Here is a 23,027-nt window from a genome sequence, read left to right as displayed (position 1 = left end):
CAAGCCTCAGATTCAGTTAATTGTGGAGTGAGCAAAAGTAGGCAAAGGTTTTTGACTATCTAAGAGGGTCGCAGCTGCAGCCTAGGGAAGAGAGCTGTCTTTCTGCCCTGACTTTGACCTCCTGGGGAAGCAGCTCTGGATCCAGTCAGCGCCCAAACCTGGGCCCAGCCAGATCTAGGGTGACTGTGCCCCTCACGCTCGCTGCTCGCAGATCCAGGCAGCTCTGCCCTTCATTGGTAAGACTGACTTCTCAAGGGCGAGGGGCTGAGAGGAGCGTGCCTCCCTGGTTTGTCCAGGAGTAAGGGAGGGTTAACATAATGCTGGCCAGAGCCACAGCGTGCCAGACGCTGCCACACAGGAAGCTGAGACCCTCTGCTGGATGTGACAGGAGCCCTCGGCCTCTATTTATAGCCAGGGGTCCAAGCTGCTGACCTGTGACATTCTCCGGCTGCCATTCCATCCTGGAGCCAGGCCACTGCAAGGCACACTCCTCTCCCTCCTCCCCTTGCTGTTCTTCCCTCACCCCAGCGGGGAGGGAGGCTTGAATTTTTTTCCTCCTCCACGAGTTTCCCAGCTCCTGAGGCGCTGAAGTAGTCAATACCTCATGAGAAGGCCTTCAGGTGACAAAGGAGAGCCGGCCTTGGAATTCAGACCACAGAGATGGGGACCTGCTCATCCTTCCTTACCCACTCTCTGGCCCCCTGGCCTCCAGATACAGGAACTGGTTAGCTGCCTTGGCTGCTCTGGGGGTAGCTGAGAATTAGGGACAGGGTTTAGGAGGTAAGGGGTAGATCCAAGATGTCCTGGGGAGATAGCAGCAGGAGGAACCCAGCTGACACCTCCCCCCACTAGAGCTCCTGAGAAGGGAGGCAGGGCAGTTACAAAGGTCACAGGGAGTAGAGTGATCTGAGCCTGCTATGAAGACGTGTAGCTCTGTCAGCAGATTAAGTTCTGCTCCCCAGTGAGGGTGCTGGCAGGGAGGGTGAGAGAGGCTTGGAAAGGTCACACATGGTGGGGAGGAGCTGGCAAAGAACTAGGAACTGGGACGTCCCAAGAGAGAATGACAAGCCCCATGGCCAGAGATGCCAGCGTGGCAGCAACTCTGGTGCCAGGCAGCCTGGGGGAGGGGGAAAGGGGATGACCAGAGGTTTCTGAGGATGCAGATGTTGCTAGGAGAAGCTAGAAGGGGGTTGTTTTGAGATCTTTGTATTTTGCGAACAAACACTGAGATCCATTGATGCCATGTGGGGCCTGGCAGAGGTCTATGTCAGCCCAAAAGCCCAGACCCCTCCCTGCAGCCCTTGCCTCATCCCTCTTGCAGCTGAGGTACTTCTTTAGCCATTAACTGGGCTTGGGGACAGGAGTCCTGGTCTGTGTGAGGCAGCAGTAAGCAGCCCTTGCCTTGCCTCCCTCCCCTCCCCTCCTCCCCCCACATACCCAAAGCAGGCAGCACTGGGGCTGATTCTACCCCTCCTCTGGGAGGAGGACAGGGAGAAAGCCCCACATATGGAGAGGGACTAGGCAACTGCATTTCTGGTGCGATGTGGTGGCAGGAGGCTGCGGGCTGCTTGTGCTTCAGGATGTCCAGGCAGGTGGCCGGGCCCACAGGCACCTGTCCTCCAGTGAAAAGCTGAGAAGATGCTGCTGTGTGGGGAGTCCCAGAGATCGTGGTGGCCAGGCACCCCAAGCTTCTGCCTGTCTCCGTTGGGGTAAAGAGGCTGCCTGGCCTGGGCCCCAGCCCTGCTCACATATGTTCTGGATGATTCTGCAGGCAGCGGATGAATTCACCTACTGGCTGGTTCTCGTAGCATACCTTGTACACAGCCATGAACAGAGGGAACCTAGAATGGGGAAGGACAGAACCAGCTTGGCCTCCAGGCAAACCCCCTAACCCTCCACTCCCTACTCTCCTGCCTTCGAGCTCAGGCAGACTCTGGCTCTCAATTTCCAATCGCTGAGAATTTGAATTTCCTAGCCCTGGGTTTTAGGGTCAGGTTTTTATTGCCCTGCTCCCTATCATATTGAACTTGCCTACGTGATTCCCTGGCATGAACTTTTTGTTCCAATTAGGCAAGCCTCAGTATCATCAGCTGTAAAACGGGGTCAATATAACAAAGTAGTGAAGAAGTGATTATGAATTATGTGAAGGTGCTCAATAAGTGCCAGTTTCCTTCTTCCCAACCTGTTGCCCAGGCTGCTCCCTTCACCAGGAGGCTTTACCCTGACCAGCCGTGAGCTGATCTTCTGAGCCTGTTTCATACTCTCTTGCTCTAGGATTCTTTCTCAGATCAACAGAGTTCTGCTCTGATCAGCCCATCACCCCCGCTGTCTTGTGCTCCCTGAAAAGGAGCACCTTGAAGCAGAGACTTTCCTTTTCCTCACGCCTCAGCACCCAAGACAGGATTCACAGAACAAAAGGGTTGACCTTGGGGGAGCAGCTTAGACTGAGGGTGATGGACAAAGAGGCAGAACAGTCAGAGGAGCGTATTCCTGTGAGCCCCATAGCAGAGGACAAGGAGGAAAAGACAGAGAGAGGCCACGCAGAGGGGTCCAAGCAATGTGGTATAAAAAGCACTAGACTGGAAAGAAATCAAAGACAATGACCTAGCTGGGGGACAGCGGGCATACCAGACCCTCTCCAAGCTCTAGGCTCTGTCTGTAAACATAAGATAACATTTCCCTCTCTGCCCACTTCACAGATTGAGGAGGGTTCAGGAAGATGATGAATGGGGAGAGCACTTCTGACGGTGGTTCCCTCCATCAGTGGGGCTGGGGCAGACACTTACTTGTCCAGCAGGCCCTTGTTCTGGAGGATGCTGTGTAGCTCCCGGGCTGTCTGGGGCCCCTGCAGCTTCTGCCCATTCAGCATCTCTTTCTCCAGCTGCTCAATGGACTGTGAAGAAAACAGGACAGGCAGATGGAAATGGGAGAGGAGGGTTGTCAATGTGAGACAGAGAGTCTGGGACTCTGGGAGGAGGTGGGTCTTAAGAGGAAAGAAAGGCTGGGAATGTTCCCAACAATCTTAATGTCTGTGTTCAAGAGATGCCTCAAGGCACGTTCCTCTGCCTTAACACCTACAGGGCCCACCCTCCATTCTTCATCCTCCCCAGGGCCCACCTTTCCAGTGCGGGCGAAGGCCTCGGCCACCTTGCGGTTCCGCCCTCCGTAGCAGGTAGTGATGAGATCAGCAACACCACAGCTCTCCAAGAAGGTGGCAGAGGACACAGGGCCACTGCAGAAGAGCTTGGTGAAGGCGATCATCTCCATGAGCCCCAGTCGGATCACGGCCGCCTTGGTGTTGTCGCCAAAGCCCAGCCCATCACAGAAGCCAGCCCCCACGGCCACTATATTCTTTGAAGAGTGAAGTCATGGGTGAGAAAGGATCCCCTCCCGCAGGCCGCACTTGGGGCCCTCAGCACCTGCCTCATGCTCCTTCCATCAGCCATGACCCGCCCACTGAATAAGTGAAGGAAGGTGGGTGGGCTCCTCAACTATTTCCACCTCTTGGTTTTCCCACTTGCTGCACTCCCTTCTTTTAGCCTGGGCTTGTGCTTTCTGGCTCCCCAACCCTGCCCTATACTCCATCCTTGAGGACTCTTCCTGAAAACCAGTCTTCTACCTGGCCCTCCCAACCACGGCTATTTTGTTCTATGCCCCTGCTATCCATCCATAGGTCTGTCCAGGATCCAGTTCTGGCCATCAATCTGTCTGGGTGTCCTGGACATCTTATCTCCCGTTAGCCTGAGTGCTCCCTCAGGGCATCTCCTCTTCCCCCTGGACCAACCTTTGGAGCCAGGTACAGGGATGTCCCACAGGGGGCTATAGGGGAAAGGAAGAAGGAAGCCCAATGTCTGATGGTAAGTAATCGGCAGACCTGAGCGATCCTGGCCTTGCTTCTGCAATTCTTCCCATGTGTATGAGACTTGGTGGGGAAGGGGAGTGAGTGCCTGGAGTCCCAGCAACCTTGTACAGCTAAGCCAGGCCCTCTTTCAGGACCTTCTCCCCACCCCATAGCTGCCTCTGCAGCCCTCTCACCTTTAAGGCCCCACAGATCTCTACTGTGTCCACCTCTTGCACCACCGTGATGCGGAAATTGGGTGTCTGCATCAGCTCTTTCAGAAGCTGTCCCTGGGCCAGGTCCTTGCAGCCTGAAGTAGGGAGGGGATAAGGCTTTAAGAGGGGACTCTTGACTCTTCTTCCCACAACTGCCCTAAGCAGGACCTATAGCTCTTTCCGTAGGGGTGCCCCAACTCCCCTCACCTTTGATGCTGGGATCTTCTTCCTTCACCTGCCTTATGGGGGGAAGATGGCTAAGTGGGTGGGGAATATAGCATGGGGAGGCGATGTAACTGGAGTTGCATTATCTGTGCGGGTGGTGGGGTCTCACCAATGGTTGTCTCACAGAACTTCTCATCAGCGACCTCGCTGGCAATGTTGGCCCCCATCAGCACGCTCATGGGGATGCCAAGGCGCTCCCCAATCACTTCAGAGATGAGCTTCAGCCCGTTGGGGCCCTCGTCTACCCCCTGGGCACAGGATGGAGCTCAGGCCAGGTGCCTTTTGTCCCCAACTGAGGGCTTCCCACCTAGAAATCCTGCCCATTCCAAATTCACTGTTCATCAATGTCCCTCCCCAAAGGTCCTCCCCTATTCCAATGCAGCCAAAGCTTGCTGTGAGGAGAGCAGATAACATGTGAAAACGAATCCATCTGAAAACTCTCCTTCCACAACCTACTTCTCCAAGGTAATGTAGCCCCTCCACATCCCTAAACAGCCCACTCCTGAGTACCCCAAACCAACTTCCATCCCAGCCACTGCTCCAAACCAGCTTCCCTTCTCAGCTCCTCAAACCAGCCCACTTCTTGTATCCCCTAGGCATCCCCTGTACACCTCCTAAACTCCCCAAGACATCTGCCTCCAAACCGATCTCTTATCTACTCCCCAACCAACCTCCCCTTCCCAATGGCCCCCCGCATCTGTTTCTCAAGCCTCCCCAAAGCCAGCTCCTCTCTTCAGAAAACTCCTGGCCTACATCTGCTGTTTTCTGTTTGTCGCACTTCACCCACCCTGAGCCCCACAGCAGTTAGCTGCACCCCCATCCACAGGAAGGTGTCCCTGGCACCTTAATAAGAGATATGCCAATGGCGTCTGCCTTCAGGTGGCCCTTGAGCTGATCACAGATCTTGCCAATGAACTGATGGGGTACCACGAAGATCAGGATGTCAGCATCCACTGCAGCCTGGACCACATCTGGGACAGCCACCTGTGGGGGTGACCAGTGTTCATGGGCCTGACAGACTTCTTCTAGCCCCTGTGGAGCCCCATGCAGGAGATCTAGGAGACAGGGTGAGGCTGGTGGGGAAGAAGGAAGGGCAATTTGGGGGTTGAATCTGGAAGGGCTGAACCTGGAGGAACAAGACACTTCTATTCCTTCCGCCTAGCCATCATTCCCTCTAGGTTCCAGCTGTCCTGGGCTCTTGAGGACTCCTGGAAACCTCTCAGCACTCTCCTAGCCCTTGGCGGTGGGACAGTGAGGGAGGCCGAAGGAGGTCTGGGCTTGGCAGGAGGAAGAGGCCAAGTAAGATTTCATCACCCTGCTCCTTAGGGCTCCCAGCTGGGAAGGGAGAGCCCCAGTCTTCCTGCTGTCTTTCCTGCTCCCCCTTTCCAGGTGGGGAGTAAGCCACATGGATCTGACCAAAGACCTTAAGTCCAAGGAGCAGTCTCCATGTCTACTAATAACCCAGTGAATGAGTAACAGGATTAGAGCCCGAGGCAGGCACTACCCGGACCCCAAGTCTGGGGGCCGGAGAACCTGTCTTTGGTTGACACAGAGACCAACTTCCTCATCCTCTCCCCGTCCCTTTCCTGCCTGGGAGCCACGGGGTGGGGTGGAGATGCAGGGGGACGCATTCAGGTTCTCCTCAGTCCCAGAAAGTGCTCAGGGGAGCAGTTTGGGGGCTGTGCCCAGGGACGCCCTGTGCCTGGAGTAGCCCTCCTGAGATGCTCCCCAAGTACAGGTGGCACGTGAAGTGGCCCCCTCCCATCAGGAAGCACCCCCTCCACTTCCCTCTCCCTTCCTACGGGGTGTTGGGGCTCACCACATTGGGGGGCAACTTGTGCCCTGGCAGGTATTTGACATTCTCATGCTGTGTGTTGATGACCTCTGTCAGCTTTCTGCCCCCGACGTCTTCCTCAAACACCCACATGATCACCCGTGGGTCAAAGCGTGCCAGCTGGGCTGCATTGCCACCCACAATCTTGGCGATGGCTGAGCCCCTGGCAGGAGGGGGAGCACAGAAAGTGGAGGAGCGGGGGCGTGAGAGAGGAACGGTGGCAGGGGAGGGGACAATGCTCCACCTCAGGATGTCACAGAAGCCACCGCATTTACTGGCCCCCTTCCTTGTCACCCCCTCCCTGTGACGCTGCGTCTCTCCTGACCTAGCAGTAGAAAGGAGACTGAGTTTCCTTTCCCTCACACTTTGCTGCTGGAGAAGGGGGCCAGCCTTCTGATCTCCCCCCGACCCCCTAACCCAGGCAGCCTTTCAGGCAGGGAGCATTCTGGAGGCTCCCTTCCCATGGCGAACAGGTGCTGCTGCCCAAGAGGCAAGGGCCAGGAGTGGTCTGGGCATCGTCTGTCCTGTCGGGGTAGGCACAGAAGACAGCAACAGGGGTGGGCCAGGAGCTGGAGGCATTTCCCACCCACCGGCTGCCTCCTGCCCACCAGACCTCCCTCCCTAACCTCCTGTATACTTGAGGGAGCCTCCCCTCCCCCACCCCCACCATACTCCTTGACAGAGCCGCTTACCAGTTACCAGAGCCTACAATGCAGACTTTCTTGCCGGCCATGGTGCCGCTTCGCTGCCTGAGCCACCAGCTGGGTGCCACTCTCCCCAGCTCCTCTGCCGGCTGGGAGCATATAACTCCAACACACGTGGGTGCAGCCAAGCCCCGCCCTCCAGGGGAGGGGAGGCGGGCACCCAGGGAGACAGAGTCTGGCAGGGCCAGGGAAAGGGAAGAAAAGGGTAGAGACAGGTGGGGAACAGGAATGGGGCCGAGACCAGGCCCGCTTTTCCTCTTAGGTTTGCCCGCTGACAGTGCTGGCATGCCGCTTCCCTCGGCCCCAGCCCAGGTCCTCACCCGCTCCCTCCCCGCAATGGTCTCATTTTAAGGTCTGCCAACACCAGGCCCAGATAAGCAGCAAGTGCCCGGTCCCCCCGACTCCCGTCCCCTAGCACTGGAATAAATTGTATTCAGTCCTAGCAGCAGATACAGGCATGCCTTCTTTTCCAAGGTAGGAACCGCCCCACTTGTCCCCCCAGGACCCAGAAAGCTGCTCTACGGGTTCAGCCTCTGGCGGTGACGGGTCACGTGTTGCCCCACGCTAGCCCCACTGCAGGGCTGTGGGTGAGTGAGGTGGGTGGGTGTGGCCCCTTTGAAAAACAAGAGCACATAAGAGGTAAGGGCCTGCTTTGGGGGCAACCCAGCCCAAGGATACAAAGACCCCATGAGCCCAAGAAACAAAGCACACCAGTGGGCCTCTCCTCACCTGAATGTTTCCCAGGAAGGGGGGTAGGGAAGGTCAAAGTTGGAGGCTCTGATGCCAAGTGGCCCACAAGTCTTTTGCAGACTCTGGGCTTGAGGAGGAGGAGGATAGGAGAGAAAAGGCAGCCCAAGTGTTCACTTCCCTTGAGAGGTATTGAGCTTCCTTCACTTCTTTCTTGGGTTTCCAGGCTAACCCCACACTAGGGGCTCCTTCAGGTTAGTGGCTAGTTTGCAGAAGCCAGAAAGGGGAAGGGAGGCAGGACCTGGGGCAGTTGTGACCCCTGTAGAGCTTTGTGGTCTCAGATGCTGTACTCAAGAGCAAGCGGGGTGTGTGCTTCTCGGGGAAGGGAGGATGGAAGGGACACACAGCGCAGTTCAGGGCTCTACATCACCCACAGCAACCTGTTTAACTACGAGGGGGAACTCTGGTTTCTAGGCTGATGTGGAGAGTGGGGCAAAGGCCCTCTACACTCCAGCTGTCTGTGTACCTTGGCCTAGAAGGCAGACAGCACTGTGTGCTCACGTGCTGACCTCCTGGCCTGGCCAACTGCTGAGTGGGTGTTTCCATCCCCCTGGGCTGCTGCTGGCTGCTAACAGTGATAAGCACTGGGCCAGAGGGGAGTCTGTGTAAGCAATCACTGGGTAAGGGTAAGTGGCCCTGAGGTCAAGACTGGGGAGAAATGGTTTCCTAAGTTCTAGGGACTGCCTGGAAAAAGCCCACCATACTCTACTCCCATGGCCAGGGAGTTCCCTTAGGGGGACATACGTGAAATCAGCAGTTGATTGTTTCTTTCAGGAACAAAATTATGCCTACTACAGAGCCAGCCTCCCACAGATCACTGTTATTGCACTGGCACTGCGACAAAGGCACCAGTGCCAGGCTGCCAGCTGGGAGCACTGATTATGGGTGATGGAAGAGAAAGAATGCTTCTGTCCCTGGCACACAGGATGAGAACCTCAAAGAATGGATGTTTATGCATAAAATAACCTCTTGTTTTTGCCTAAATGCTTCCATCTTTTTGTCCCTAAGATCATTTTAAGTAGTATGGAGACAAATAATTTGTTCATTTATATAGGAATAAAGACCGTGCAGATTCAGAATTGGCCTGTCACAGGAAGTTATCTGTACCACTAGAGCTCTTTTCCCAAGAGCAAACTGCAGATTATTTGCTTGAAATTAATAATGGTTCATCAGCCATTCATTACACATGTAATTAGCCTGGGTGAAAACAGATGCCATTTCAATGTCCTTGACATCAATTTTTTCCACTCCCAAGTTATCATCACCCACACACACTCTTCTTCTGCTTTCCCTACTCAAGTCTGATAAACTCCCACATTCCAGATTGGGAATAGTGGTTGTATCCTTGGTGGGTTTGACTGCATATACACAATACTTGAGTGTTCACATGCATGGAGGCAAAAGTTAATTTTTTAACTACAACTTTGGAATGTAGTTGCCTTCACCCTGAGTTCTAAACCCCCTTCTTGAGTAGAACCAAGCTAGATAATGGCACAAAGGAGGAAAGTAAAGAGCCACCAGGTGGGAAGCAGGCATATGATGGAAACTGCAGCAGAACTTCATGCTTCTGCTAATGGGACCCAATCCTGAACAAAGTCTTCTCAACTCTACCAGTGAAGGCTTGGTTGTCCACAGTATGAGGATGACAGCGCAGCACTTCCACGCCAGTCTTAGGAACTAAATTCTTACTCAGGGTTGAGAAAGCGGAACCTTAAAGAATGGCAGGCACACAAACCACAAACGTCTTCAGTCCTGATACAGCGCTGGCCCGTATGAAGACAGGAGCCCTGAGAATTCTAGAGGTGGCTCAAGTTCATCAAGTGTAAGGGACCACAGGTACCCAAGGATAGCACACTCGAGCCAGCAGGTACCCTGGGGAGTTTAGAAGGACAAGGGAGAGAATGGCAGTGCCACTGTCTTGTTAGAACCTTCCTTAACGGGAACTGAGGACAGGACTCTCAGATCCAGTGATGAAGCCCCCTAATCCCAACCAGCACCTGGCCTGCTTGGACCACCGGGGCTGACAGAACAAGCTCTAAGGTGAGAACCTGAGGTCCCCAGGGTAGAAATCTTGTTTTTCACCATATCCCCAGTGCCTAGAACCGCAGCTGGCACACAGCAGGTGCTCAATAAATATTTGTCAAATAAAATGAACAAACACCATGAGCATGGCTAATGGTATCGAAGAAGAAAGCTCAGGGAAGAGCTCTCCATCAGTAGGTAGGGGGACCCATCCTTCAGAAGATTCTTTTATTAAAACTGGGTGACATCGATAAGGGGACAGTACAAAAAAAATTTTGGTCCATGAAAAAAACATAATAATTCAGTTAATAAAAACAGTTATCTTCAGGGACACTGTGTAGGAGTGCTGAGCTTCCTTCTCATGGTTCCAGCCCCAGGGACAGAGGTTGTCTGTCCAGTGTCACTCTGGGGAGAACCTTTCAAGGGAGGAGTGGGATAATGACAGGAAGGGGAAGACGGGGAGAAAGTTCTGCTGTCCCCAGTGTGGAACAGTCAGGGATACAGGGCTGGGGGATGTGCTCGCAGAAGCCTGAGGAGGGGGTGGGGAAGCAGGGGCTTTGTCAGTTCTGCGGGTTTAGAGCCCATGCTGAACAGAATTCCCCCTCTGTGCCCAGCTGTCTCCCACCCTGCTGTGTTGAGTCTGCGAGCCTGGGATATGCTAACTCGGGGGTGATACAACCTGGAAGAAGAATTTGAGGCTCTCCTGGAAAGATGCAAAACCATCTCAGTTGCAAGGGGCCAAGATCACAAGGTCCTGCTGCTACCTGAGGGGTCTGAAGCTTTTGAGGGCAGGGGCTGGGGAGTCACAATCCTGTGAGGCAGGGAGAGGGAAGAGTCACAAACCCAACTCAGAGCTATTCTCCAGCCCTAGGCGCTTTCACTCCTCAGTGCCCTAGAAGTCACCAGTGGGTGTCAACTGGGCAGACAAGGGACAGGAAGACAGGGATGGCCCAGGGCTTTTACCCGTTTGATTTTAGGCCTGTTTCTCCATGAAAGGATGGGGGAGGCAGGGTGGAATGAATGAATGAGTCACACCTCCAAGCAACTGCAGGAAGGAACAGCCTCTGCTGGCAATGACAGTACCCTAGGTGAGGGCCCTTGGGGCTCTGACAGGGAAAGGCAAGATTCCCCCACTCAGATGCCCTGGGTTAGGACAGATAGGAGGGAATCCTAAAAAGCAGCGACAGGGAGTGTGGTGAGAGGGAGCAATACTAAAGAACAAACTCCAATACTGACGTGGACCCCCTACGAGGGAGCAAGAGAAGCACTGAGACAGCAGGCCAATCCAGAGGGCTGCGGACTGACCTGGGGCTCAGTGGAGCCCAAGAACCAGGATTCCTTTAGTGCTAGAGGGCAACAAGTGAAGGGACAGTTTGCTCCAAACCTGTGGAGGGAAGGAAGGAAACTGGATTCTGTTATCAGGAAAGCCAAGATCAACTAGCTTATAGAGTGCCCCCAGGCCTGAGTCTCGGAGAAGGGGGCTAAAGCTCCCAACTCCTGGGTCTCTGAAGGGCAGGATCAGTGTAGCTGGTCCCCTTGAAGACCACTTGGCCTTAGGCCCAATCCATTCAATGCACTGATTACCACTACGGGTTCTCTCTCTAATACTATCTAGAGGTCCTATGCAGACCAGGGGAGGGTACAGGCACATGGGAACTTTCTGGGGCAAAGGGAAGCTGGGGGTAGGAAGGGATGGGGTGGGAGAAGAGGGTAACAGGTATCATGTGAGACCCTCTTCATTCTGGTGTTGTCCTAGAACCAACAGCATCCCCTGGAAGGCCCCAAGCAAGACCAAGGCAGGTGCTATGAGGCAGGCAGCACAGGGCCCAAATAAAGAAATCGGTGCAGCCAAATCAGGGCTGTGGGAGAAGCCCTATGTATTTCGGATTCCCAGGGCTTGCTCTAATTCTTGTCGTCTCTGCTGCACCTAAGGAGAAAATAGTGGAGGGAGTGGAAGATGAGACAAACCAGAAGTTGGTACCTAACACCACTGACCCCCACCAAGGGTGCAGACCCCTTGCCTTTTGTCAGTTTCTCCTGTGCACCCCAGGTGCCTACCTTGGAGTAGAAGTATCGGCACACGGCCTCCTGTGCCCAAGGCTGGAAGTAGAACTCAGCTCGGCGCTCTTCCTCTGGGTTACCCACCACATCAGTCATGGTCTGAGGGAGATGGGAGGGGGAAGACACAGAAGAGACTTGTTTCCTTCCTTGTCATCTGTTATGGATTGAATTGTATCCCCTAAAAGATGTTGAAATCCTAACCCTCCCAGTACCTGTGAATGTGACCTTATCTGGGAATAGGGTCTCTGCAGATGATCAAGCTAAGATAAGGTCATTAGGGTGGGCCTAATCCAATATGAGTGGTGTCCTTATAAAAGGGGAAACTTAGACACAGAGACAGACATGCATAGAGGAAAGATGCTATGAAGACACATGGAGAACACCATCTGCAAACCAAGGAATGCCTGAAGCTACCACAAGCTAGGACAGAGGCCTGGAACAGACTCTCCCTCCCAGGCCTCAGAAGAACCCTGCTGACACCTTGATTTCAGACTCTAGCCTCCAGAACCATGAGACAATATGGTTTCCCTTGTTTAAGCCACTCAGTTTGTGGTACTTTACTACGGTGGCCCTAGCAAACCACTAAAACACCACCCAAAGTCGCCTCTGCTGTCAACAAGTCATTGCCTTGTTCAGGGATCCTTTCAGGCACCCCCTGTCCCTTGCTCCTCTTCTTGGGCTAACTGCAGTCAATCACCACAGGATAGGCGAGAACTGAGGACACATCTCACACATCCTGTGCTCATTCCTACCTTCCTGCCTGAGCTTATGGTGCTCCCCTCTCTGGGATATAACTCAAATCCCAAATTCTCCATGAAGCTTTCCCCAGCTGTTCTAGCCTCATCAATCTCCCTTCTCCTTTGTATTACCTTTTTGGTACTGGTGAGTTCCAGTAACGTCTTACATGATTTACTACTTTTTAAATCACATTAACATGGTTTCTCCGAACAGAATGTGTGTTACTTTGAAAGAGATCAGGTTTTCCACTCTGTATCGCCTACAATACGGTGCACAGTGACATCACATAGTAAGTACTAGATAAACACTTGATGGTTCCACCTCCATTTCCCTACTTAATTGTAAAATGGGCCCTGGAACTCACTAAAGAAAGTCTGGCCCCTCACTTCCCCCCAGCTCTCTATCTCATGCTACGGAAACGGAGCAAATGTATGCCTCACGGATCTAAGTCTCTTTGCACCCGTCCCAGGTTCTTTACCTTGAGGTCCCGGCACTGGGACTGAAGCCAGTCATTGATGAAACCCTGAGGGTCTCTGGCAAAGCTCAGCATGAACTCTCGCTGGGTCTTCAGCTGATTGATAGTTTCTATTGTCTCATGGATCTGAAAGGAAGAAGGAAGCTCGTAACATTTTCACACTGGGGAAATGCAAAGTTAAACGGCAGGCAGTGTGTGACTTCTTGTGCCGCTCCCAACCTAAGAACAGAGTGCGGCCCAGAAATGGCACTGCTGCCCCACCTGCTCCGGCGCTCGGCATTCGCTTAGCAGGTGGTGTGCACCGTGTCTCTATACACCCCACGTGAGGGAAGTTTTCCTTTTAGTCTCCACAGTGTCCACTGTGGATGATGCTACATGGTAGATGTTTAATCCACAGCACAAATGGGTTCCGAAACACTCTCAGGTAGAAAAGAAGTGGTACAGAGAGCTGTCTCAAAAGCTGTGGTCCGTGGGTTTTGTTCTTTGTCCTCTTCTCAATTCTCTATACTCTTCCTGGCGATTTCATCTACTTGTATGTCTTCCAGTACCACTGACAAGGTAATAAGTCCCCAGTCTGCAGACCAGAGTCCATTTTCCAAACTCCAACCAATCCACCTGCTTGACATCTCAAGGCACCTTAAACTCTCCGAAACTAAATTCACTACCTTTCCCCGAGACCTGCTTCTCCTCCTGTTCCCAATCTGAATAACTACAACTGTGCACCCCAGCTGAAAACCTGAGGGTCGTCATAATGCCTCTTCTCCCTCATACCTCACCCCACCGTCTCCATCCAGTGTCCAAATCCCTGCAATTTCACCTTGACACCTTCCAAATCTACCTACTCATTTCCATCCTCACTGTCAGGGCCGTAAGTTTAGGCCCTCGACACATCTCACATGCATCACTGCACCAGCCACTCAACTGGGCTTCCTTCCTCCAGATCTGCCCCCATTACAATTCACTCCCCACCATCCTGCCAGTGATCATTCTAAATGCAAATAGCACCAGGCCCTCCAGTTTTCAGGACAAAGTATAAGCCAGTTTTCCCCGCAAAGCTGCTTCATGACTAGGATCGTGCTTCCCTATCCAGTTTCTTTTCCCCAGCACCCCGAGCTTTATCTAACACAGTAAACAGCTTGTACTTCTTGAACATGCCAGGCTCTCCGCTCATCTTTGGGCCTTCATATACCCTGCTCCCTCTTTCTGGAATGGCCTCTGCCCCCCACGCCCCTAAGCACCATCCTCCTTTCTCCCCTTTCGTTGACTCCCATGTCGTCCTTCAAGATTTAGTTGGGGCATCAGCTCTTCCAGGAAGGCCTCCCTGTTCTCCTTTGTGTTCCCAGAGCCTTTCTGGCTTTATTTGCATGGACTATGTCTGATAATGGTATCAATAATGACAACAGGAGCCAGCAGTTGCCATTTGTTTTTATGTGCCAGATACAATGTCATGTCTTTACATACATTGTCTCATTTAATCCTCATAACAACCTTATAAAAATACGTATTATGGTCTCTATTTCGCAGATCAGAAACTGAAGCTCAAAGCTATTAAGAGGTATAGCCAAGAATCAGAACTCATGTGTGTCTAGCTCCAACCAGCACCAAACAGAGTGCCTAGCATTTACTGGGTGGCAGTACATTTTGAGTGAATATCAAGAATCAAAAGAAGCCAAGAAGCTGTGATAGAGGGCTGGTGGTACCCAACTATCCAGGGCATGGTCCCTACCTTGTTGTCTAGAGTAGCAATCTCCTGCTGGCTGGCAGTAGACAGCAGAAAAGAATTCATCTGGGTCTTCAAGGTATCATCCACTTCCACATCAATGTCATAACAAGCTGTCTTTTTCTGATCATTCGGGTCAACACTGGGGAGGAAACCAAAGGGGCCTGGTAAAGGGCTTGTCCCCTAAGACCTAATTACACAGGGTCAAAAAGATGGTCTAAGACTGAAGGGCAAGGAGCTGACTGCAAAAGGGCACAAGAGACCTCTTCGGTGTGACGGAAATGTTCTGTACGTTCCTTGTGGTGATAGCTACAGGATGTATACATTTGCCAAAAATCATCAAATTTTTCTTTAAGTGGGTGCAATATATTGCATATAAACCTCAACAGAGTTAATTTTTTTAAAAAACTCAATGGTAAAAATTCAAATGTTACAAAAGATATCCAATGAAAAGTCAGTTTCTCCCTCCCCACAAGGAGACCATCACTATAGTATCTTCTGTATCTTTCCCCCTGTTAAACTAAACTTGACCCTGAAAATTAATTCAAATAAAACACATACCACGCAAAATAAAAAGTGGCCTAACTTTAAGCCCATGAATACAGGACAAACTAGCTTCTACTGACCCAGTGTATGGGTTGTAGGAGTTATTATTGGCTGAGTGATGATGGTTCAGGGTCTAATGAAAAGAAGGCTAATTAATATGGGATAAGGGAAAGAAGGCAAAGACTACATCCAGCCAGAAGACATGCTTTGAGGAGAAACTGCCTTCCTTCACTCCGTATCTGCCTAGAGATGCCCTGCTCATCCATCTCTGAACAGAAAAGCAGATGGAGGTAACGGAGCTGGAGTCTCAGCTTGCAATGTCCTACCACCCAGAGAAAAGATTAGCTCATCAGCGAGGAGCTGGTAAATGTCTAATAACTGATTCTCCAAAAGAGAAGAAGAAGAAGAACAAAAAGCCCCGACTTGTAGCATTTGCTGATTTCTGTGTTTTAAATATTCTCGACATGATTGACTTCAAGATGCCAACATTATATCACTGATCAAGGAGCTGGGAAGGGATGTGCAGTAACACATCATTAGATAGTATTTCCACCATACAGACACGATAGACAGAAGTAACCTCGAACACACAAACACCGGTAAACTAATATAATAATTCAGAGATGATGAATTTTTGAGTATATATTACCCTTATTTTTAATATAATGTATTTAATTGCAAGTTTGTATAATTTAACCTTAAATAATGACTGTGTTTAACAACCTGCTTGCAAAATCCCTGAAAATTCTGAGAACTGACTTTTGCAGCTGGTGCAAGCCAGCTCCAGCACACCACTGCCTTGCACACACATGCTTACCTGATGACATGATTGATGATGATGGGCTCTGGTGGCATAAGCAAGGCGTGGAGCCGTTGGGGGATCTCTGAAAACTTCATACGTTGAGACTCAAAGATCTGTGGCAAAGAGGAGAAGCAGCTAAGAGCACAATTAGCGCTCCAGTGGACTTGAGCAAAAGAATGGGTCCTTTTCTCACCTGCTGGAGGTACTTGTCACAGATGACAAACTCCCGCTCATGTGGGTCCTGGAGCTTATGCGTCTTAATATATTGCCACAGTGCTTGAATGATCACCGGACGGGTCTGGGTGTGGATGCCCAGCAGCCGGGCCAGACGAGGGTCTAGTTTGAACTGAGGAGGCTGCAGAGGACCAGAGTATAGAGATGAGGCTAATGAGCTGAGTCTACGTGCATGATGAGGTGCTTGGCACGGCCATACGTTCAGGCCATTCAGCAGGCATTAATGCTGTGCTTTCCCTGGGGCAGAAAAACACTAACAGGAACTCAGAAATGACTAAGACCCTATCCCTATATTTAGGGAGGTAACAGTCTGGCGGCAAATTACCCACAACTAGACTTAAACCTTTAAATGTCCGACTGCTGATGGGATGTGGCTGTGAAAGCTGGACCCCCTCACAACAGCACAGGATACCTGGTAATCCAGCATCAGCAGGACAGTACACCGTACATTCACGTCTCCTGGCCGCTTCACCTGGAAGCCATCTGTCTCCTGGGTAGTGGCGGTCCTGTGCCACTACAGAGAGGAAGATGTCAGGGGGTGCTCTCCCAGAGGAAGAGCTGGGGTGGGAGGGAAGAGCTTCTGTAATGACTGAATATTCAACTGTGATTACTGAAGCTATTGGAGAAGAGCAACAGCATGAGACATTTTAAAAAACTGCATATGACTTTGGGATTCCTGTCTATAAGTAGATTGACCTTTTAATTATGACTGCTCAGGGTCACATTTAAATTAGCCTGAACTTTCAGTGATAATTTTATCCACAAAAATGGATACTATACATGTGTATAGTAAAATAACGTAGCTATCATCTATTGGGTACTTACTATGTGCAAGAGTATTCTAAGACATTTACTTGGATTATCACATTTAATCCCCACAACATCCATACGAGATAGGCACGATTAAACTTATTCTACAGATGAGAAAACTAATGCTTAGAAGAGTGAAGTAAGCTGCCTAAGGTCAACAGCCAATAAGTGGTGGAGCTGCTATCTGAGCTCTGGTGTGTCAGATTCTACAGTCCACATTCTTAGCCACTATGCTCTACTGCTATAAAGTTAAATATATTTACAAATTTCTATTGATTCTATAACTTACTTCCCTTATTAGATGGTAAAGACCTTCCCATGTCTCTTAGTGGTTGAGGTTAAGGGGCTGCAGCTACACTGGCAAAGAAAGGAGCGGGTTAAGTTCACTTGGAGCGCTGGACTGTCTCATTCTGGTTTTGAGTGTATCCCAAGGAACACTGTTGCCAACACAGTCTTCAGAACACTATGTAATCAGGCATTACAATAAAGAATTTTTGATGATTTGGAATGTGAATCTAAACAGAGCAGGGACCAAAAGCAAGTCCCAGATCTGTAAAAGTAGCCTTGGCAAAGACTAGAACCCTATTAGTTAACGCCCTTAATCACAGCACTTGTTACCAGGAAAAAGGTTGAATGGTGTGTGGATAACTACATCTCACCATTTCTAATAAGCAAGATGCAGAGATGGCTTGGCATGTATAAGAGGCCTCCATCAGAATTTCCCTTGAAAGTGGGGGCAGCAACTAAGACAGTAAAATTAAAAAGGTGGGACGAGTCAGACTGCAAAAGCTCTTGGGTCCAAACAGTACCAGAACTGAACAGCTAGTGCCACCTGGAGGCCAATGTGCAAACTGCGTTGGAGGAACTGTACACCTGGGGTAACCCTTTATTCATACCTTCCCCTTTCCCTAGACATTAATGTTTGGCTCCCAAGTCCATCATCCTCCAGTCATAAAGTCAACGCAAAGCCTAGAGGACAGAACTACTCACTTCCACCAGATGGTTATCTGGCCCATACAGGTCTTTGTCCAGCTCGATCACCAAGGACTTAAAAAAAGAAGAGAACTTCCTCTTTTGTTTGGTGGCATCATATTTGGACAAGGCTGACTAGAGGAGAGAGAGGAAAGGTCATGTTAGAAAAGGCCAGAAGATATTCCCCAAAACAAAGTCCCATAAAAAAGGAACCCACAAAAGCAACGGGAAAAAAACTCAAAAATGTCTTCTGAGAACCTCTTAGGAGATGGCAAGGTAGGTGTCTGTGGATACTGAACAAGTCACAGTTGAAACAGAACCCTGAAGAAGCAGCCTGTAACACATATAGGGTGATTGACTTACCCACCTCATTTCCCCAAGGGAAATGGGGCAAGTTAAGCCAAACCTCTGCACATAATAAAGCGAGTCTAAACAGAGAAAAGTCTGACTCTAGAGGGGAAATGAATCACAGGTAATAAAAAGCCAGAACAAAAACAGCTTTATTTGGATGACATGACACCACCGGTAGATGGACCAGACCTATATAGAGAAAAAGGAGGCTCTGACACTGAGCCCTGGTTCTCCTGAAAAATGCACTCAAACTGGCTTGCCTGTGAACAGCTAAAAATAGAGAGCCAGAGAGTATAAGGGAATGGCAGGTGAGCTTCTCCAAGGAGCTTCTGGGGTGGGAAGTTTGGGGGCTATCACCTGTCAGCTGATGTTCCCATGAAGCAACAAAGAGCCTGTCAGAGAAATCTATCCCATGTAAACTGTGAAATGTCTCCAATGGAAGCTGGGAAGATGGAGATGCCACAGTGGAGATCAAGGACCTCAAGGACTCAGAGAGGAAAGCATGGCCTAAATGCTAAGTGCAAACTCACTTGGTTTAAAAAAAAAAAAAAACCTAACTGAAAAATCTGCAGATACTGCCAAGTCCAATGGCTAGCAGCATCAGGAAGGAGGTAAACAACAAATCAAATCCCACGACAATAAGGTTCTCGATATGATACCACAGAGGGGGCCAAGCTGTGGGAGCCAGAAACAAAGAACCATTGTCTTTTAGTGCAGGGAACACAGTGACCCTCTCCCTGCCTTTCCCAACAGGAGCTGTAAGCACCAGTCAGGCTTCCTGCCAACCAGACAATGCTGCTTGTTCCCAGCAGCTCCCACCCTAAATGCCGACCACAGTGGACCTTGAACTCACATCCTCCAGGAGCCGTCCTTCTACCCGAAGCTCCCAGGAAGCCACCGTCCCTTCCCCATCCTCGGCATCTGACTTAGCCGGATTGAAAGTGTTAGAAATGAAAATTCGCAGCTTCCGTTTTTGCTGAGGAAGGCAGAAACAGGATTGATAGTGGGGCTTCAGTGGTTTGATGTTGAAGACAAGGGTCTCCCCAAACCTGAAAATGACTCCTAACAGACTGGCTTACTGTCTACCCAGTCCTTGGGGTGGGTGGATGGAGATTCCACCTAGAAGAGGAGTACAGGCCACTGGCCTGAGTGCAAGTGCATTCACCAGGATGTCAGATGGACAGTCATGCAAGGTGCCAGGTTCCCAAGGTGGCAGAGCAGTTGTAGCAAAAACACCAACAGGGTATATTTCTGGTGCAAGAAATATCAAAAGCCCCTCCCCCTTCGCTGTTCTGTTCTTATGCTTCTAATGTAATTCTCAGTTCGTAGGCGGAAGGGAGAGATGTAATTTAAATGCCAAGGAGAGCTGTGCTACGCCTTTGATTTCTCATCCCAAGCCTGCTGAAGGTTCCCACGTCCTCTCCTTTGGCTCTCTGCCTAGCACTCTCCTGCGTTACCTTGATGGGACGTTTCAAGGCCTCCTGGATATCTAGCCGTTTCCTCATGATAGTCTGGTCCAGTTTCCTTTCAAAAGCCAAGAGATCCATATAGGCCTGGGATTCTGGTACCAGTTCACGAATCTTAGGAGCAGAAAGATATCATTGGGATCTAGAGCTGACCATCTCTATTCTCAAGCTGGCCACACCCTCAAGAAGACCTATATTGCCTGGACTCACCCTTTGAGGTAGAATTTTGTCAGCCATCTTCTTTTTCTTTGCACTGTTTGGAATAAACTCTTATCAGCATGGGATGGAACTAGCCAGAACATGAAGACAGGCTGTCCACACCTCCGTTTATAGTGAAGTGAAGGAACTGCAAAGCCCGTCTCAAGTCAGACACCCCCATCCCCAAAAAACGCAAAGCATTTTCAAGAATGAGCACCGTCTGCTGACACAGCACCACCACTTCTTGGTTGAGGGACTCCCACCACCTGCATCCTCACAGGCCTCCTCCCTCCCTCCCTCCCTCCGCCCTGGGGTCATCTTACTTGTGGTTCCGATTTTGGACCGCCTGCTGCTGGACCTGCTGGATCTGCTGAGGCGCAGGTCTCTTGCGGGACTGGTCCATCCCTGACTGGGCCAGGCCAGGTCGGACTGAAGGGTTCCCCCCATAGCCAGGGGGTCCCATGGAAGGTCCCTGAGGTGTCATTCGGCTGCCTGGTAGCATACCTGGTCTCTACACAGGGGAGAGGACCCAGAAATGTCATGGCTTCCCCTGCAAACCCCACCAAGAAAGGGAAAGTGGGGGAGGCCTGAGTTCTTTGAATGAAACAAGGCTGAGGGGGTGGGGTGGAGCACAATGGTGGGGTGGGAGGAGAGCCCTCTACCTCTGCGAAATCTAGATAACTGGAGCTTCCTCTGCTCCAGTCGTGACCCCACAGGAAAATAAAGTCCCAAAGCTAAGACAGCTAGATTACACTCCAATTCTCCCCAGTCTATTTTGCATCTGGCGCATTGGACATCTCTAATTCCACGTTTGCTCAGAGAGCACTGCCAGCTACTGTCTCCTCAGAAGCTGACCTCAATTTGCCAGCTACACCTTCTGTGTTCCTCTGGGCGCTGGAACTGCCTAGGCCCTTTTGCACACAAGCTCTCACAGGCCCATGCTTCGCCCCACTTCTTCGTCCACCCTGGTTGTACACCCTGACTCCCCAAGAAAACAATGCCCCTAGGAGCAGATGGGGATGCTAACTGCCTCCCCTCCCTTCCCCGCACTGCCTCCCTGCACCCCGACTCACGGCCCGAAATCCCTCCCAGGCGAGTCCCTCCTACTCCTCCCCCCACCCCTGTCACTCCCAGGCCCCCGCACGGCCCCGCCCCCGGCCGGCGCGCCCCTCCTCCCGCCCCACTCACCGGATAGGCCGCTCCGGGCATCGGGGAGCGGTACAGCCCTTGACCCGGCGCCGGGCCCATTCGCACCGGAGGCCCCGGAGTCCCGCCCGGACCCAGAGCAGCCGCCGCGCCCGCCCCTCCTGAGGCTCCGGCGCCGCCGCTCGGAGCCACAGACTGGAAACCCGCCCGGGCCGCCATCTTTCCCGGAGCCGCTGCTGCAGCTGCACAAAGAACCGGAACCGGAACTCCCCCCGCCCCCCGCGCGCCCCCCGCGCCCCCCGCGCGCCCGCCTGTCCGCCCGGCCGGCCCGCCGGCACGGGAGGCTCGGGGCAGCGAGACTGTGGGCTAGAGGGGGGCGACAAGCGGAAAAGGCGTGTGACCACTCCCTCCGGCCTTCACGGTCCGGGAGGGAAAACCATAGAGAGGAGCTCTGGGATAGAGAAGTCCGGCGAGCGGGCGCCCCCAGGCCGACGGAGGAAGACAAGGAACTGGAAAGGGGGACCACAGCCCAGGGTGATGGAGTAACTGCTTCATCTTGGCGCAATGCGTTTAACTTTACAAAGCGCTGTTTTTCCTTTCCTTCTCTTCCTGCTCTAAGCCCAGCTCGCTGAAGAGGAGTACGCACTGTTTACTCCATTTTACAAACAGGAGAGGTGAACTCAGAGAGTAAATAACTTGGCAAAGTCAACCGACAAGTTAGCAGTAGAAGTCGAAACATAGAATCCAGATCTTCTGGTTCATAGTCTGGGGCTCATTCCATAGATAAAGTGCTTCAATAACTACCTCACGTTCGAACTTAAACCCAACTTTCCCCGTGACCTTTAACCTAACCTGCTTCTAGATTTTAAATTTATTTTGAAGTTTGACCCTGACCCCTCTCCAAAGAATCCTTTGTGCTAGGACTTCTCTTTGGGGTCTTTGTTGCCTTTGACCTCTTCCTCTTTCCCTGCGCAGTGGTTCAAACCATTCCTGGTGTGATGGTCAGCCTGTCCCATCCCAGGAAGACCAGAGTATCCCTGCTTCCGCCTCCTTACTCCGGCCCTGATTGTTTGGCCCCAAGTCAAGCTCAGCTCTAAGCACTTAGTGGGAAGGCCTAAATACTATTCAAATAAGAGAAGAATGACACTGAAGAGGAGATAGTTAAAACCCAGTTTATTAGACCAGAGGCATGCGTCACCCATAGCCCTGCCTGCTGTTCTCCAACCGGAGCACACCCTTTGGCCTTGCTCCTGCTTCCCTCTGGAGAAGTCTGATCTCTAAGGAACTCCTAGGAGCCAAGAGTTCCCAAAGATCCTATATCCTCACTCTCCAACTGCAGGCCAATGCACAGGTGACCTGCCACAGGTCTTGTTCTGGGTTTGGAGACTGAGACAGCTGGGCAGAGAAGGCCTGTGAAGGGGCAGGGCTCTGGCCTGGGAGGAATGCCTGGTGGAGGGGGCATGGCAGGTACTCTACCTCGCTGGTTTCTCTTTAAGGTAGGAAGGGAGGGACAGAACAGCAGAGCTTTCAACTTCCCCTCTAGGCCTGTCTCTTTCTTCCCACTACCAAACTGTACCTTACCAGAAAATATAAGCGGTGGGCTTGGGTATTAGGTGAGCAAAGAGGCCTGGGCATCCAGAAGGAGGCAAAGGCCACTGACTGAAGACCTCAGCCTCTGCCTGTCAGCACCCCGCTGCTTCAGCTGCAGAAGTCATCAACCCACAGCTCCCTCTGTCTCTGCAGATCTCAATCCCATGGGTAGGGGCTCTCTCTGTAGCAACCCCCTTCCATGGGGAGGCCACAGTCAGCTAGGCAAAGGACATTGGTGTGGGTGAAGCAGGGGAGGGAATGTTAAGGCTGCAGGGAGGGCAAAGGGTACCCGGGTTGGGGAGAGAAGGTGAGGCCAGAAAGAGGCAGAGCTTG

The 23,027-nt window shown here is 51.7% G+C and overlaps 2 protein-coding genes and 2 long non-coding RNA genes across 6 annotated transcripts; 2 read left to right on the top strand and 2 right to left on the bottom strand.

Moving 5' to 3' along the window:
- Positions 1–1,194: 1,194 nt before the first annotated feature.
- On the bottom strand, positions 1,195–6,860 carry GPD1 (glycerol-3-phosphate dehydrogenase 1). Its single transcript, XM_082352500.1, has 8 exons — positions 6,805–6,860; positions 6,098–6,275; positions 5,122–5,262; positions 4,388–4,526; positions 4,036–4,148; positions 3,118–3,351; positions 2,787–2,893; positions 1,195–1,841 (listed from the first exon to the last, which is right to left on the bottom strand). The coding sequence occupies exons 1-8, from the start codon at positions 6,843–6,845 to the stop codon at positions 1,745–1,747; spliced, it is 1,050 nt and encodes a 349-aa protein (XP_082208626.1). The 5' UTR covers positions 6,846–6,860; the 3' UTR covers positions 1,195–1,744.
- On the top strand, positions 3,244–4,744 carry LOC309610113. Its single transcript, XR_014233714.1, has 3 exons — positions 3,244–3,372; positions 3,674–3,857; positions 4,639–4,744. It is a non-coding gene; the product is annotated as an uncharacterized lncRNA (long non-coding RNA).
- LOC309610123 lies at positions 5,257–8,642 on the top strand. The gene is made up of 2 exons (XR_014233728.1): positions 5,257–5,345; positions 8,338–8,642. It is a non-coding gene; the product is annotated as an uncharacterized lncRNA (long non-coding RNA).
- On the bottom strand, positions 7,542–21,972 carry SMARCD1 (SWI/SNF related BAF chromatin remodeling complex subunit D1). Of its 3 annotated transcripts, XM_082352476.1 has the most exons (14): positions 21,147–21,972; positions 20,282–20,469; positions 19,971–20,013; positions 19,752–19,874; positions 19,148–19,270; positions 17,962–18,078; positions 16,574–16,675; positions 16,121–16,282; positions 15,943–16,040; positions 14,586–14,721; positions 12,863–12,985; positions 11,644–11,745; positions 10,916–10,969; positions 7,542–7,847 (listed from the first exon to the last, which is right to left on the bottom strand). In XM_082352476.1, exons 1-14 carry the CDS (start codon positions 21,321–21,323, stop codon positions 7,731–7,733), a joined length of 1,665 nt encoding a protein of 554 aa, XP_082208602.1. In that variant the 5' UTR covers positions 21,324–21,972; the 3' UTR covers positions 7,542–7,730. The 3 variants fall into 3 exon arrangements, with proteins under 3 accessions (XP_082208602.1, XP_082208600.1, XP_082208601.1); XM_082352474.1 differs by lacking the exon at positions 7,542–7,847 and having other exon boundaries at positions 9,800–11,512; positions 21,147–21,962; XM_082352475.1 differs by lacking the exons at positions 7,542–7,847; positions 16,574–16,675 and having other exon boundaries at positions 9,800–11,512; positions 21,147–21,968.
- Positions 21,973–23,027: the final 1,055 nt, after the last annotated feature.

Source organism: Balaenoptera borealis (genome assembly GCF_965194805.1).
Source record: "Balaenoptera borealis genome assembly, chromosome: 13".
Taxonomy (NCBI): domain Eukaryota; kingdom Metazoa; phylum Chordata; class Mammalia; order Artiodactyla; family Balaenopteridae; genus Balaenoptera; species Balaenoptera borealis.
The sequence above is the reverse complement of the archived record's forward strand: the minus strand, read 5'-3'. Positions and strand labels throughout refer to the sequence as shown.